Raw genomic sequence first — 14,790 nt, forward strand, 5'->3', positions numbered from 1 at the left:
AAACCATGGAATTTTCAAGGAAGTGTATCAGCCAGTATGAATTCAAGTATCATCTGAAACCTCCGAGGCTAGAGCCATGAATCCGAAGTTAGCTGCATTCCTTGATCCTAGAAAAAGTGTGGACTGAAACGAATATTTTCAGATGTTACTTTGTGTATAGTACAGTGCATGATTTGTAGAATCATACGCTTTGTACTTCCTCAGGACTTTTTGATTCGGTGCGAATTTAAAAATCCAGTGAGAGTCATAAGTGTATACTAATAGTCGTAACAGTTATCGGTTGATTCAGGCTTTAGCCATGATTGTTGCTCAAAACATCATCAATATATTTTCAGACCTTTTTCACGCCTGAATTAGCCTTCCCCTCTTCTCGGAACCCGGAGGATTCCCTTACATTCTTCCTCATGGGCCGTGATCTTGGCAATTTAAACAAGTCCTCATACATATGAATGGGTCACCGCCGCGGGTCTTCAGAACGCAAGGCGATAACCTGAGGTAAAGGTGTACGAAGCGATTAGATGAGCCAGGGTAGCTCATCGCTACGAGAAGGTGAATTCGATTGGCGGATAATTGGGCATATCTGATTAGAGGAGTCGTCCTCTCACAAGCTGTACTCTGATTGTTACGCGTTTAAATGCAAAGGAACCCCTTTGCTCTCTACTTCTTTTCAAAGTTTTCCCATATTACCGATCATGCCCGCCGAGCTCTCACAACTCATGTAGTGTTCGGATTTTTTAGGGCTCAACAGGGCGATTCCATATCCATGTCCAATTGACTTCAATAGTTTTCCGATACTCTGGATTGATAATTCTCTGTGAACTGTAATTCACATGCTCTCGTGTTACAGTGCTCATCTACTTATTATCATATTTTTTTCAGCCTGAATCATTTTTCTTTTTGTGGCTCAATGTATAATGAAATGATTTCAAACATCAAAGGAAGGTGGCTATGCTTTCTTCAAATTTATTATGAGAAGTTGTCCAGATAGAGTATAATGCAGAGCTTTGGTGAGAGTAATCATCAAGCATCATTTATCGCATTTGTATCTTTGTGAACGTATCCAACCGAGTCAATAATGGTCGTTATCGTTGATGTTGATTAGTGTGCTACTCGATCGATTACAACTCGAATATTGTTGTTTCCTTAATACTTTTTTGCAATCCTTTCACTCATAAGTTTTTTTTATATTTTCTTTACACACATTACACGGCATTAGAACTCAGCCGGTTACTCCTCGTTGTTTTTCACCCACAAACTCCATGGAAGAGAAGTTTGATGATCAATGTTCATTAATTATTGACAGAAAGTCGAATGCATTATTAAATATTTAGTTATAAACTGTTTTATCGTAATGTTCAAACTACATAATTTACTTAAGCTTGACATGCTTTCTCAATGACTAATAATGTCTTGTAACTATTCCAATTAAAATTTTACGTTGAACTCATTACGCTCTATACTCTTCTCATTCGCATATTATAATATAATTTGACCGTATTTATTCAAGCGAAATTTTTTCTATCCTCAAACCGTATGTTATTTGTTTATACCTATCTATTTCAATCCTCACTGATGCGCTTTATCTCAGTAATAGCTTTGTAAATTTCACGTAAGCATTGCAAACGACCGGTTTCGTCGATGTTCGACATTATCCTACTGCATTTATGTGAAATTTTCAGTCTTAAGTTTAAACTGAAGCAATTTCAACAAGTGACGCCTCAAACTATTCATTATGCGGAGCAATGACCTTTCATAAATATTGAGCCTTGTGTTTTATAGTGTTGAAATAAGATTACTCTACCTCAAATCGAATTGATCGCGTCCAATAGTTATAAAAATAAATTTACGAGTTTGATTCGCGCCCTGGAGGGCAGTAAAACCGGCTGCATGCTGACCAAGCCTTTAATATTTAGGAGAACCTCCTTCCAGTCCACGAGTGGTGGACTTCGAGATGATGTAAGTCTTCCCAGCCATCAATCTTGAACGATGCGAGCAGTCTCCCAGCTCCTTACGAGAATAGAGAGAAGTCGACGTCTGTGTTATTGGAATGGGGCTGTACGACGCGTTCATCCAAAGAACACGCGAAGTAGATTTCCCAAGTCGGAGACTTCAGTTTTGCGAACGACAGCGGTCATCAAAGTGTTTAGGTGACACTGGGGGGAAGTCTGTGGCAGTGGGAGGAGGTGGGGGAATGCAATTTATGTGGACCATCTCATTCTAGGGGTCATTCCCTACCAGGGTCATTTCTTTTCCTCCCGCGACTAGTGCTTCTTCCGTCTTCTTTTTTTCCTGGCGAATGAGGCTACACTTTTATCACCGGTCGCTCCCTTCGTTTCGGGAAAAAGCGTATTTTCTTTTTTTTTCACTGGAGAGTAGAAAACTAGGTTTTAATATTTTGTTCCTCATTCCACGCTTTATTCGTGCCTTTTCAGGTCTTAATTCATTGACATTCTCAAATGATTTCCCGAAATGAGACTTGTGCTTTTGCGATCGTTGTTTTAAGGTAACATATGGGTGAATGGGAGAGGTTGAGCCGATTTTTTAAAATAAAATTACCGTCACCAAAGAAGATGCAATAGTATTACGTTAATTTTTCACAAAATTTTCTCAGGGGAATTTTCATAAACTAAATCTAAATTTAAAAAATCCTGGGGCTAGTTGAATGCGTTCCGGTGCGTGAAATGTAAGTTATTTTTTCGGCTGTAAATATTTATTTTGTCAGCAGGAAAACGTTTCAAAAGATTAGGGCATGAACAGTTCCCCATTATGTATATTACCCTGCCTTAAGTTTTATAGGTTACTATTCTACTATTATAGGTTACGAAAAATCACACAAACAGGTTCACTTTAGGAAAATCATTGAGTTAATCAAAGATTGGAATGTCATGCTAGCTTTGCTATTTTCTATCGAAGACATATTGCTTCCTTTTCTTCTTGCTCTTTATCATACACTCTTCAAACTCTGCGAAAATAATTTGCTATTCACTCATCCCTGCAACCTCTAGTTCTGGATAAGACACGACGAGCAGAAGATTTCATCTAAAAAAGTGGGTCCGTAATATAAAAAGTATTTATATTTTGTAACTATCAAGGACTTTATTTTATCCTTTTTATTTGTTCAAAATACAGATAAAGGTTTTGAATACCAACAAATCTTAACAATTCGCTGAAAAAAGTGCTCGTGATTTTGAAAACCACCTTATTATCTTAGGAGTAATATGTAATGAAGGCTTTTAGGAAACGACCGCACGCTTATCTTGTATCATTTTTTCTATCTCTCCGCTACGTCATTCCTCTGCTTTGTGTCCCTGTGGTGTAACGGTGTTTCTAAAACAAAGAGAAAGCTTCCCAGGAACGTACTGAGATGGAAGCGCAGGGCCGAGGACTTGATTCGGGGAAGGCAGGAAGCCAAGAGTAGGGAATGATTGCAGGTTTGTTGAGGGTGGGACTGAAAGATGGCATAGGAAAAACTTGACCCTCGACGTTTGTCCTTAATGGCGGCCCCAAATAAGGACGCGGAGAATTATTCATTGCCGGGAATTGATTGTGGAAATGGGCAGCCTCCCTCAGGACCAGCTACCCTTTGCAGTGTGTCCTCAAGAGTTTCGCTAGGGGGCGTTCAGACTATTTCTGGCTTCTTCCCTAGTTCAGCTGGACCCTCCAACCTTGACCACCCCCTTTCTCAACACCCTCGGGCGTCGTCGGCTACGACGTAACGTGTCTTAACTTGGCGTAATTACGGTGTTGACTGGCTGGCTTAAATGTACTTGAAGTCGTCACTAGAAGAGAAAAGCTCTACTTTTTCCCGAAAGTAGTCCTTAGCAAGCATGGTAGAAACGTACATTTTCTATTACATGATGTATCGAAATTTCTCTGCAATCCATTTCAGGATGAACTCACAGCAACTCCTCTTGACTCAACTTGGCGTAACTGATAGTGACGAGGATCGGATTGGTGTGGTGGCTAGAGTGTTGGCTTCCCACCGCGTGGGCTCGGGTTTAGCTCCCGGCGGTGGCAGACATTTTTCAGAGACTGCTCGATCCCTACTTGAATATTGTATAGCGGACATTTCAGGTGTAACACTCCGTCCCTGGGATGGGACGTTAAGCCGTGGCCCCCTTGGCGCCTTTCGTTAAGAGCAGGCTAATGCTGACGGCGGGTTTCTCTCCACCCGTATTTACCAACCATTCCCTCATGGCACAAATGACCTCAGTTGTCGGTCGCCTCCTCCAAATACCTACCATACCTGATAAGTGAAAAACTAATCAAATGCGTATACTGGATCACATCAACTTCAACTGCTTAAATTGACTTATTGTGGTCACTGGATGAGAAAAGTACAAATTTCTCTTTTTGGTAACCTTTAGTAAGGAAGATAATAATGTCTATCGACTATAAGTTATGGACACGCTATTGCTCACTGTGGGGGCCCAGATCCTCCCGGCCTTTTCAGGTCATTCTGCCAGTTCCTACAATTTTTGTCTACCGTTTGTTTCTTAAGGATCGTTTTTTCGGTGATATATAATATTCTTAAGTTGAACCATAGGATAGCATACAGTTATTGATTTCCAGGCTTTTTAACTGTTACAAGGTGTGGACTAATGGCTGCCACAATGACTTTCGTGCCATTGACAAGCTTCTCCGCGATGTTCAAATGTTTTTTGAGCCCCAAATGTCCCAAAAAGTAGAGGAAGTTGACAACGCTTTAATAGGTAGAAAATGTTGGGTTTTGACAATTATCGTAGGGTTTCAGACGATTTTAGAGGGGTTCGATTCTTTGACTTTTTGTCATATCTTGTCTCGTTCACCCCAAAAATTTGTATGAGTCAGTGTCACTGGTCGGAGTTGAGTTTTGTATTATTTAAATGTCGAAAGATTTAAATATCGATGAAAACATTGATATGCTGTCTGAATTGTGAATGTTGGAGCATTTCACTTATACATTTGGTTGATATTTAAGCTGGCTAATAACGCTGGTTGAGATTTATCTGGCGAAGTTACGCCAAGTTAAGTTTTTGTGAACGGGGTGCTTCAATCCTCTTTCCTTCGCCTTTCCAATTTCCTCTTAACCTCCCTCCCCTCCCCCCCCCCGCCACCTTCCCTGCCAATACGGCGGCTGAGCCCGTTGCTTCATTTGCCGTTTCTCACGTTTATATCTCCCGGGGGAGTTCTGGGCGACGTCCGACACTTCCTCTCCCCTCTCTCTGATATTTTCTGGGGGGGCAAGACGCACGCTGGACCCCCCATCCACCTCTCTGACGCCGTGGTCCAAAGGGGAGAGCACTCTTAAGTGTCGGATCGAGTATTTAAAGGAGGGCTCAAGTGGACGTTAAGTGCGGACCGATCTCTGATGGTCCGGGGAGCGTTATGGCGGAGTGTTTGGTCACGCTGCGTAGCCCGGGTAATGACTCGTGTTGTTTCTCGTGGCTCGTGTTGGTCCAGGCTTCGGGACGCGGTTCTCTCTGCCGTTTCGGGAAATATCTTGGGTTGAATGAAGACATGCAATCTTTGTAAATTTTCAGTTTTTTTTTTTTTTTTGGTGCGACGCGTTTCGACACTAAGGCGTCATTTTCGACCCATTTTGACGCCTTAGCGTCGAGTCGTACCAATTAAAAAATATGTTAATAATTACAATTGTGGTATATATTCATTCAGCATGAATTTTCACCAAGCGGTAGCCGAATCAATCGATATGTTGGGTTCTTTATTTACATTCTTTTCGTATTTGCAGTTGTAGTAATCATGATTATTTTTTAGAATGATTATCCGAAACGAAAAATATTTTACAAATTTATTCAGTCTTGACTGCTCAGTCTTCTTCTGCGGTCGACTAGTCTATTCCCGTCATATTCAACCTCTTAGGAGGTACATGACGTAGGCTCTTACATGCATCTCCCCATACAGTTCACTATCTACGATTGATTTAATTTATAAGTTTTGAAAAGCCTTCACGATAGTACGAAAGACCTTTCCTCGTATTTTGTTTCTGTTTTCAGCAATGATTGTTTTTACATTAAATGACTTTATAGTAAATGAAAATTTTTGTTGGGTTTCTACTTTATATAGTGCTCACTAGTTAAATAAATGGCATTAAATTTATCTACATGCGCTTTCTATCCCTTAAGTTGTGCATTATTACCGATGCTTTTCCATGAGATACCAGCGATGCATACAACAGTTTGCGGTTTTTCTTATATCATTTTTTGTTTTTGTATCATCGATGCAATGCCGCAATGGACCATTGAGTTGTGAAACTGATAGGGTGACCACATCACTAAAATTGTGCGTAAACGTGCCATTAGTTTTCGAGCGACTTGTGCAGCTTGGCATCCATCGCATTTTTTATCAAAGGAATTTATAGCCTTCAGTTAACCATGCATGTATTTTTTCCTTATGTATATTATTTGCATGTTTCACGTAGATCAACAAATATGTAGCTTCTGAACCATTTGAAGGGTACGTTTTTTACCCTGCATATCTACGATACACTTGCATGTCTACTATGTGCCTAATATATATTTTCACATCAATATAAGTGTAATTATGCTCTTTTGGTAGTCGATAACCGCATGCATTTGTGTATGCCCTTACGTTCCTCAGGTTCTTTCCTGCAAAGGTTACTCACTGCGCTACATTCTCTGTATGCCCCCATTTATTTCTGTTAAGTTCTCCTACTGGTCTTATGAGCGCAGTTTGTTCGGGTAACGAAGACCTCATGTTTATAATCGAAATTATGCTAATCATCAGCGATGCAATGATAATTAACTAATGGTATTTAAAATAACTCCATGCAATAAAGGAAATTTTTACGATAAAACTAAGTAGTTGAAATTGCAAAATGTTGTGCATTACTTGTTGAGGAAAGAAGGGGAAAATGATGAAAACCCTTCGAAACTTGGCCTAAAACGTTCCTGGAAATGAATAATGAGTTGTTTCTTGATCTATCAGCTTGCATTTTTTGTTTTTAATCCATTTTAGACCCAGGGAAGACTCATTGATTTACTGAAGCCATACAGTGTCAGCCGAAAATCGTTCATCGCTGAGCATCGGGTGAACAAAGAGGAGTACATTCCCTGCTCGGCCTAGTCTCTCATCTAGTGACTCGGGCGGGATATAATCTCGAACGAAGAATATATTTGTGTAATACACTTTGTACCTTTTAATTTCCACTGCATTCATAAACGGCAATGCCTTCATATTGAATATTCTCTCAATTAATGGTCATCGTAATATGTAGAATTTTGAATTGATAGTTTATAAATTACGTCGTTTTTTATTTCTATGGTTTTTATTCGCTTCCACTAGTTTCAACATCAAATCGGTCAAGAAAGCGTGTAAATTCAGTCATTAATCAATAAGTATGCATTTATATGCCAATTTATATATTTAAATATATTTTATACTCGGGACGTTGATGAAAAATCGTCGCTACGAAGTGACGAAAAATGACAGAAACCATAGGTCGAAAATTCAAGAGACGAAATTTACGACTGTGACACACTGATCAAGTGCATTCATTTCGCGATGATTTGCGTTTTTCCGAATAGGTTCTCTTTTTTTCTGATGGACTCCCTTGATCTAACGCTTCTTCCTTCCTCCCAACAGCATCTTGGAGCTGCGGAAGGAGAAGTCGAGGGACGCGGCGAGGTCACGGCGCGGCAAGGAGAACTTCGAGTTCTACGAGCTGGCCAAGATGCTTCCCCTGCCCGCGGCCATCACGTCGCAATTGGACAAGGCGTCCATCATCCGGCTCACCATCTCCTACCTCAAGCTGCGCGACTTCTCGGGCCACGGCGACCCTCCGTGGACCAGGGACGCCCCCAACTCGCCATCCTCGGCCGCTGCACTTAAAGGTATCAAAGGTAAGCCCATTGGGGCTCACCTACATTCACTTCACCCCGAAATTTTATTATAATCTAGTGTGTTATTCCCGTGTTCAATGGTTTTGTATTTCTTTTTTGCAGTCCTGTGCATGTTTAATCGTCCGTTGCATTATTCTGTCAGTCGCGTCACATTTTGGAACACAATTTTTCGCGCGGCGTCTCACAGACGCCGTTTGGTAATGGCTAAATAAAATACATTCTCCTAGGTGTAACCGTTTTAACAGCAAAAAAAAATTCATATAATATTTAATTTCATGCATAGGTGTCAATTATATGCATAATGATGATGGAGGTATTCGAATTAATAAAATAATAAATACAGGTTTTTTTGCATCAATAATAGTTTCATTCATGTGATATATATTGATTACATTCATAAATGTGAAGGAAAAAATGGCGTAACTCAAATTTAATACTTTAAATAGTTGTTCATAATGTTTGTTAAAGTTATCAAACACATTTAAAAACTTTGCAATGAATATCGCGAAGGAATTAGCACATAACGTATTGTACCTCAAGTCGTCGCGTGGCGTCTACCAGACGCCAAAAGCAGCAAAATACTTGTATCAAATCCAGAAGGAAGCTTTTAGTTGTAAACTAAAATATTATAATATTATATATAGGACGAGGACAACGGTGCTGTGGTAAATGGTAATAGCCAGAAATCAGAGGGTAAAAATGCGGCCTGACTGGGACCCGAACCACATTTTAGGTCCTAATTTCTGGCTTTTTCCATCTACCATAGCACCGTTGTCCTCGTCCTTTTTCTATTACGTGTTCCTATTCCTTTCTTACCTTACCTGTGAATTTATTTGTATGTTTGCGCTTGAGGCGTAATGTGAATGAATGAAGTAGTAAACTATTATAAATATTAATATAAAAAAACCCGCAATACGAATGCGGTCTGACTGATCATTACTAAGAAGCTATTTCGGATTGACAGTTCGATAACACTTCATATTCTGTTCAGTAGATCTTTTATGGAGACTATGGTGTTGTGGAATAGTTCGTCGTTTTTCCTATGCAAAAAACCATTATATATTTGACGATGGTTCAAAGTTTTTGATCTGGTGCATGGACTTTCATAGCATACTTGTACGTAGTTAACGGCAATGTAGGACATAAGATATTCTACGGTAGACGAAATGTATCAATTTATACGATAACGGTAGCTTTTTTCCAGCCACCATTCATGCTCAAAACAAATATGAAAAGTTTAAAACGGAAATAAATTTCGACTTCGATGTTTTTTGTTTGTTCTTAGTGAGGCTGCAACGCAAAGTAACTATATAAATAACGAAAATAAAATATATAAAATAGGCTGCTAAAATTGGCCAAGGGTTGAATTAATTTCTCGTGAAACCTTCCGTGGAAATATAGTTATTAAATGTCTCAATTTGTTCATGATACCTTAAAATGTAGTCCTACGTAATTAAGTATCTTTCTGGGATCACTCACGCTCGGCTTCAATTAGTCGCTTAAAAACCATGCCAATAAATGTAAAAAAATATTTTTTATCGCGGTTAAATGCATAAAATAACGAGTAATTTATGGGCGTTGGCGGAGAGCATATGCTAGATGAGATATGAATTGAAGTAGATGAATCGCCGGGTGGAATTGAAGTCGACCTCTTGTACCTAAACTCCCCTTCTTCCCCATCTGGTTCGCCACCGCGGCGATAAGCATCTGCAGAGGGGTTTTCGAATTCGATTTCCCGGGGCGTTATGAACTAATTGACGCCCAATCAGTGAAACATAACTCCCTCCCGGAAAATAATATTCATTTGCGGAGAAATCGGATATGCTCTTCCCACCTCTTCTCCACCTCCTCTTGCGAAAGTTTCTCCCCAGGCAATCACACCACGTACCTCACTCACTATTGAACCTTCCCTCCGCCCTGCCTACTCGTCCTACCCTCCTGCCACAGTTACCCTTAATTTCTTGAACAAAGTCGGGAGTGAGGCGAATTTCCATAAACCCTGATTTTCCTCTCCACCCCTCCCGGCGGGGTGCAGTGCTTTTCCCTGGTAACCCTGAACGGGAGAGGCGACGACCATCTCCAGTGTCTTCACCTAGGCCTGGGCCGTATTGAAATCTCAATATCGGCGTGTTATAATAAAGACGATTGATTATTGGTTATTATAATAATTAATATTTAAACGATATCCATCGTCTTATCGAGACCCGAAAAAAATCACCGTAAAATACTGTGTAATTGATCTCCCTAAGAGAAAACTTTTCTGGATAGAATACCACGATATGTATCGTACATTTATTACATTCGCCTGCAATTTTTTATTAAATGATTGCATATGACGATATTACATCATGATATTTATCGTGGAATTTTTATTAGGAGCGATAGGTCGATTTTTATTATTAGACGATATATTACGATATTCATTGGACAGCCATGCATAACTAATGGTCGAAACTCCAGATTTCCAGACATTTTCCAGATATACTTAAATAGCGTGACATTTTGCGACATTTCAGCACGAAGCCCTAGCCTACCTATACCCTCCCAGTTGCAGGCCACCTCACCACCACTGAATAAGGTCTCCAACAAACAAGACCCCCTTCCTTCTTTCGGTTCGCGGGTGCTCGTCAAACCCTGTTAACGCGGCTGTGAACCCGAAATCCTCCCTTCCCACCCTTAACTCGCTCTCACTAAATCCCCCTCTTCGACAATGAAATTACCCGTGATTCGTTATTAAGGGTTTTGAGCGCAGAGAAGTGCGGTGGAGGGTCTCTGCCGGTTACTACAGGAGTAAGGGGAACTTTTTTGGGGTTGTGCATACACGGGGATCCCAGGGAGGGGGGCTTTGTGGTGTCATTGAGCAATTATTCCGGACAGTGAAGGGGTCTAAGGGGTTGCTGCTTGGGGGTGGGCGCTGTGTGTGCTGAAAAGGGGGTGGTTCATCCAGGGGGAGGGGGCGGGACGTGTGAGGTGCGAGGGGTTCGTGTTCGGACGGCGTGGAGATAGGGAGTGTTTCGTGGGCGTGTTAAGTCCTTTCATGCGCCGTGGACGAGTCCAGCGAAGCCGCGTTGCCGGCCCCGTAACTGAGCCCACCAATTAGGTGGTGCTTGTGCCCGTGGAGTTGCCCATAAGTGCTAATAAATATTGGATCTACCGTTGTACCTCCACGACTCTTATGCCGGCCAAATTGCTCGTTCATGTATTATTTCTGTGTTATATTTTATTTTACCTCGATGGCATCAAAGTTCATTTCTATAGATGGAGTACACCTATCAACAACTTATTTTATTTTCATAAGAATTGGAATAAATGAATTTTACCAGAAATTTAGGTGATTCAATCGTATATATATTCATACAGAGTAACAAAAATGAACCTCAATTTAAGTTGACATGTTTTATTACATTTTCAATATCATTTGCCTGTAAAATGACAATTATTTAGTTGACTATACACTTTTTATATTTATTTTTCATTTTCAAACTAGAAAACAATCTCAAATATTTGATCGTAAGTTTAGCAATATGTATTTCGATCATCTTACCTGAATAGGCATTTTGACATTACTGCACTTCAGTGTGATTTAAGACTTAAAATAGATGTGGCTTTAGTTATATTCCGCAGTATTATTATCATAAAATTGAGTTTTCTATTAACATACCCATGTGAAGCTGTTTGAAGCGTAGCATATCAACGGTGATTTAATTTTGTCAGTAGATTATAAGTTATTTGAAATAATCTATATAAAATGTCGAATAAAATATTATTCAGAGTGTCTCTTCACAGTAAAATTAAAATGAAAGCTAGAGTAATTAACTTAATTTAAAATCGTTACCTATGTCATCGCTGACGCTGGAGATATTCCATTTATTCCTTATTATTACAGTTCAATGTACTTTTACTGTGAAAATGCTGAATCCCCGCGTTATTGTCGTCCATCGATGTTTCTTCTGAGAAAAATTTGATTTCAGGGGAAGTCTTGCTTTTTTCCTCTGCGTTATGTACAGCAAAATTGATTCATGTGCGAAAGAAAGCATTTAATACGGTGAAATGGATGATTCGATGTAGTTCTCAGAATATTTATTTTGCAGTGCGTCTTCCTATCATTGCATTGACATCAGTATGTTCTGAACCCTGAAGTGAAAAAAAATCTTTAAAAACTTGCACGCAGCTCTTTAAATAGATTTCTTCTCCAGAAAATAAACTGGAGGATAAACTGTTTTTTTTCCTTTTGGCTTGCGTTGCTTTCCGTGAAACATCTCTTGGTTACTCGGAAACTGGGGAGTCCTGCATTCATTAGCCGAGCCCCTCTCCCGTGGTTATTTGGTATTCTCCGTACATTGCAAGCAATTCCTCGCAACCAGGAACAATTTGAGACCGTTCCAATGTGCTACCATCTGCGGTGGATGCGAAAAAATTGCTTCCTGCGCTTTATGAGCATACGTGTCAACAACTGTCAGCTCACCCGCTGAACGCCATTGGAATGTCAATTGTAATACTGTCTTCTAGGAATAGGAAGCGCGCATATTCATATCATGAGCGTCTACAACATGGAGCGTCGTCGTTTGTTTTGAAACCTCGCCGTGGTGAAGACGTGATTGATTGGCGCTTCAATCGGTGGTCATCCGAGGCTTAACTCCTAGGCGCATAATGTGACTCATCTCCCCATTTGAATACAATTTCTCTTCATCGATAATAATAGGCTCATTATCGTATGTGACTAGGTGGAACCCTTGACAATGCCAGGAAGTGAAGCGTTCGTTTTTTATCTCGTAAATGGTTGGCAGCGATGCAGCCTGATAATTCAGTAGTGTAACCGAAGTAATTGTTGGAATGCAGTTGCGTCCTGAGAAATATTTACTTTGATAAATTGTTCTTGAGCCGTTCCACATGGCAGAATCCCTGGTGTTGAAAAATGACCTCGACCTAGGCTTTCTGAAAAATTTAACAATATTACAATTGTGCAGATCGATTGTGGATGATTTCACTTGGTGGAAGTTCATGGAAAGTAATGATTCAAACATCTTTGGTAATTTACCACTCACTCAATTCTTGCCAAGAAAGCTGTTTGAATTATTACTAATACAAGTGGGTCTACAATGAACCCCTCCCCATACAGCAGAATAATTTCTTAACATGCTGAATAATACAATTCTAGGTATCGAGTAAAAATCTAGAATGTGCTTTGGTAAAAATGAATCATTAAGAGGCCAATACTGTATAACATTACGTGATACATAATTTTAATCTTCTAAATTTGAATCATACCTGGAACCATTTCCATAATTACAATTCTTGGAATCTATGGAAGAAATTGCATTTTTACCAACATATGGTTCTTTATTAACTCTGACATAGTACTTTCAAGGGACACCACTCCTAATTTCTTCCGGGAAAAGATATTATATGCCCAGGAGTGTTTGTTATTCAAGCTACAGACTCAGGTGCTAGTAAATAAATAAGCGGATGAGAACCTTGTTTTCAAGATCAACACAGACGCTAGCTCACATTTTGTTTTTAGTTTCGAAGGAATTAAAACTATTGCTGAATGCATGGGGACAAGTGGAATTTTTTCGTCTTTGAATATACGTCATTAAGAAGCTGCGAAAGAATGTCGGGTATATAGCTTGCGCTGCTACGGTAGATAAATTAGTGGACAGGTCTGCTAAGGATATTTGCCTTCTTCTAAGACCCTCTTCGTACATAAGTTATGCTATATGAATAAATCTCCCACAAATTCATTACTTAATTTAACTCATCCAACTGCTTGAAAATCACTAAGAGATAATGTGCTGGAAATATCGTATATTAAAGAAGACACCTCAAACTATTTTTTGAATATCTGCTCGACGATATTCCGTCTAGCGTTATAGAAGACATATTTAATTGCAACAAGAGAAATCTTAACGATCAAATACAAATAAAACTACGATTTATGAAACATTTTTAGATTTCCATTCCATTTATTGCACCGAACGGTCGCGATTTTATGCGCTAATAATCGTGATACATGAAAGCGATTATCTTAATGCATTGCGCGTAAAAATACTAAGAGTAAGTTTTATTATTCAGAATGCCATCAAGTATTATCTAATGATGTTCAATTGTTTTTTGAATTAGCGAACCAGTTTTACATTGACCAAGAAGAGCTAACTGTAACTACTTTTCGGTAGATTCCGTATATTTTCTTGCTCCACGAGCTCTCGTATAAAGGCCTGGTTACACGGTGCATTAACCCGTACGGGTTAATGTATGAATGCGTGTCTGTTTGCATGTCTGAATTCATGGACGTTTGCGTGAACGAGGAGCATGAATGAGCGGTTACACGGTACATGCGTTCGCACAAGTTTTCACACATTTTCTTGTAACGCGAGGCGTTTAGTTTTTGTTTATTCCCTTTACAGTGCGCAAAATTTAAATGTGAAAACAGTATCATTAGGTAGGAAGCAGACGATACCTACCAGAAAATAATTCCCTTTTCGTTGTTTCCTGTAGGACCAGGAAATTTCACATACTGGTAATATATTTGCGCTGCCGTGTAAACAGTGGTTTTCATTGTAGTTGCCGAAGTTGTTTAATTTCGTGCCAGTAATATTTATTTATATTTAATACTTATCGTTATCGCTAGCTTAATGCTATATCTCAATAGTACTCTATTTATTTCACACCGTTATCAAAGTTAATACTTAGGCTGAAAATTTGTAGACGCATCTAGTTTTTAAGCCGTGTTTACTAGACATTTTTCTGTCATCTGTTTCACTGAGTGTAGATTATGTATGAGAATAGATAATTTTAATACTTTGTTCTACTTTTGTCCGGGACGGTTATAAAGTTAAGAAGATATTTGCTGTTGATGGAAAAGATGTTGGTTTAGAGGTCTTGTCGATTTATGAACTAGCGTAATGTGAGTCGTATTTTTGTGGTGGGC

General features: G+C 39.5%; 1 protein-coding gene across 1 annotated transcript in view; it reads left to right on the forward strand.

Moving 5' to 3' along the window:
* LOC124153312 (protein trachealess-like) overlaps positions 1–14,790 on the forward strand; it is a 216,883-nt gene that overhangs the window by 66,794 nt on the left and 135,299 nt on the right. The window contains exon 4 of the mRNA XM_046526408.1: positions 7,606–7,862. Coding sequence (XP_046382364.1) covers positions 7,606–7,862 — 257 coding nt within the window. The remainder of the gene's footprint in view (positions 1–7,605; positions 7,863–14,790) is intronic.

Source organism: Ischnura elegans, chromosome 2 (genome assembly GCF_921293095.1).
Source record: "Ischnura elegans chromosome 2, ioIscEleg1.1, whole genome shotgun sequence".
In the NCBI taxonomy this organism is placed as follows: Eukaryota; Metazoa; Arthropoda; class Insecta; order Odonata; family Coenagrionidae; genus Ischnura; species Ischnura elegans.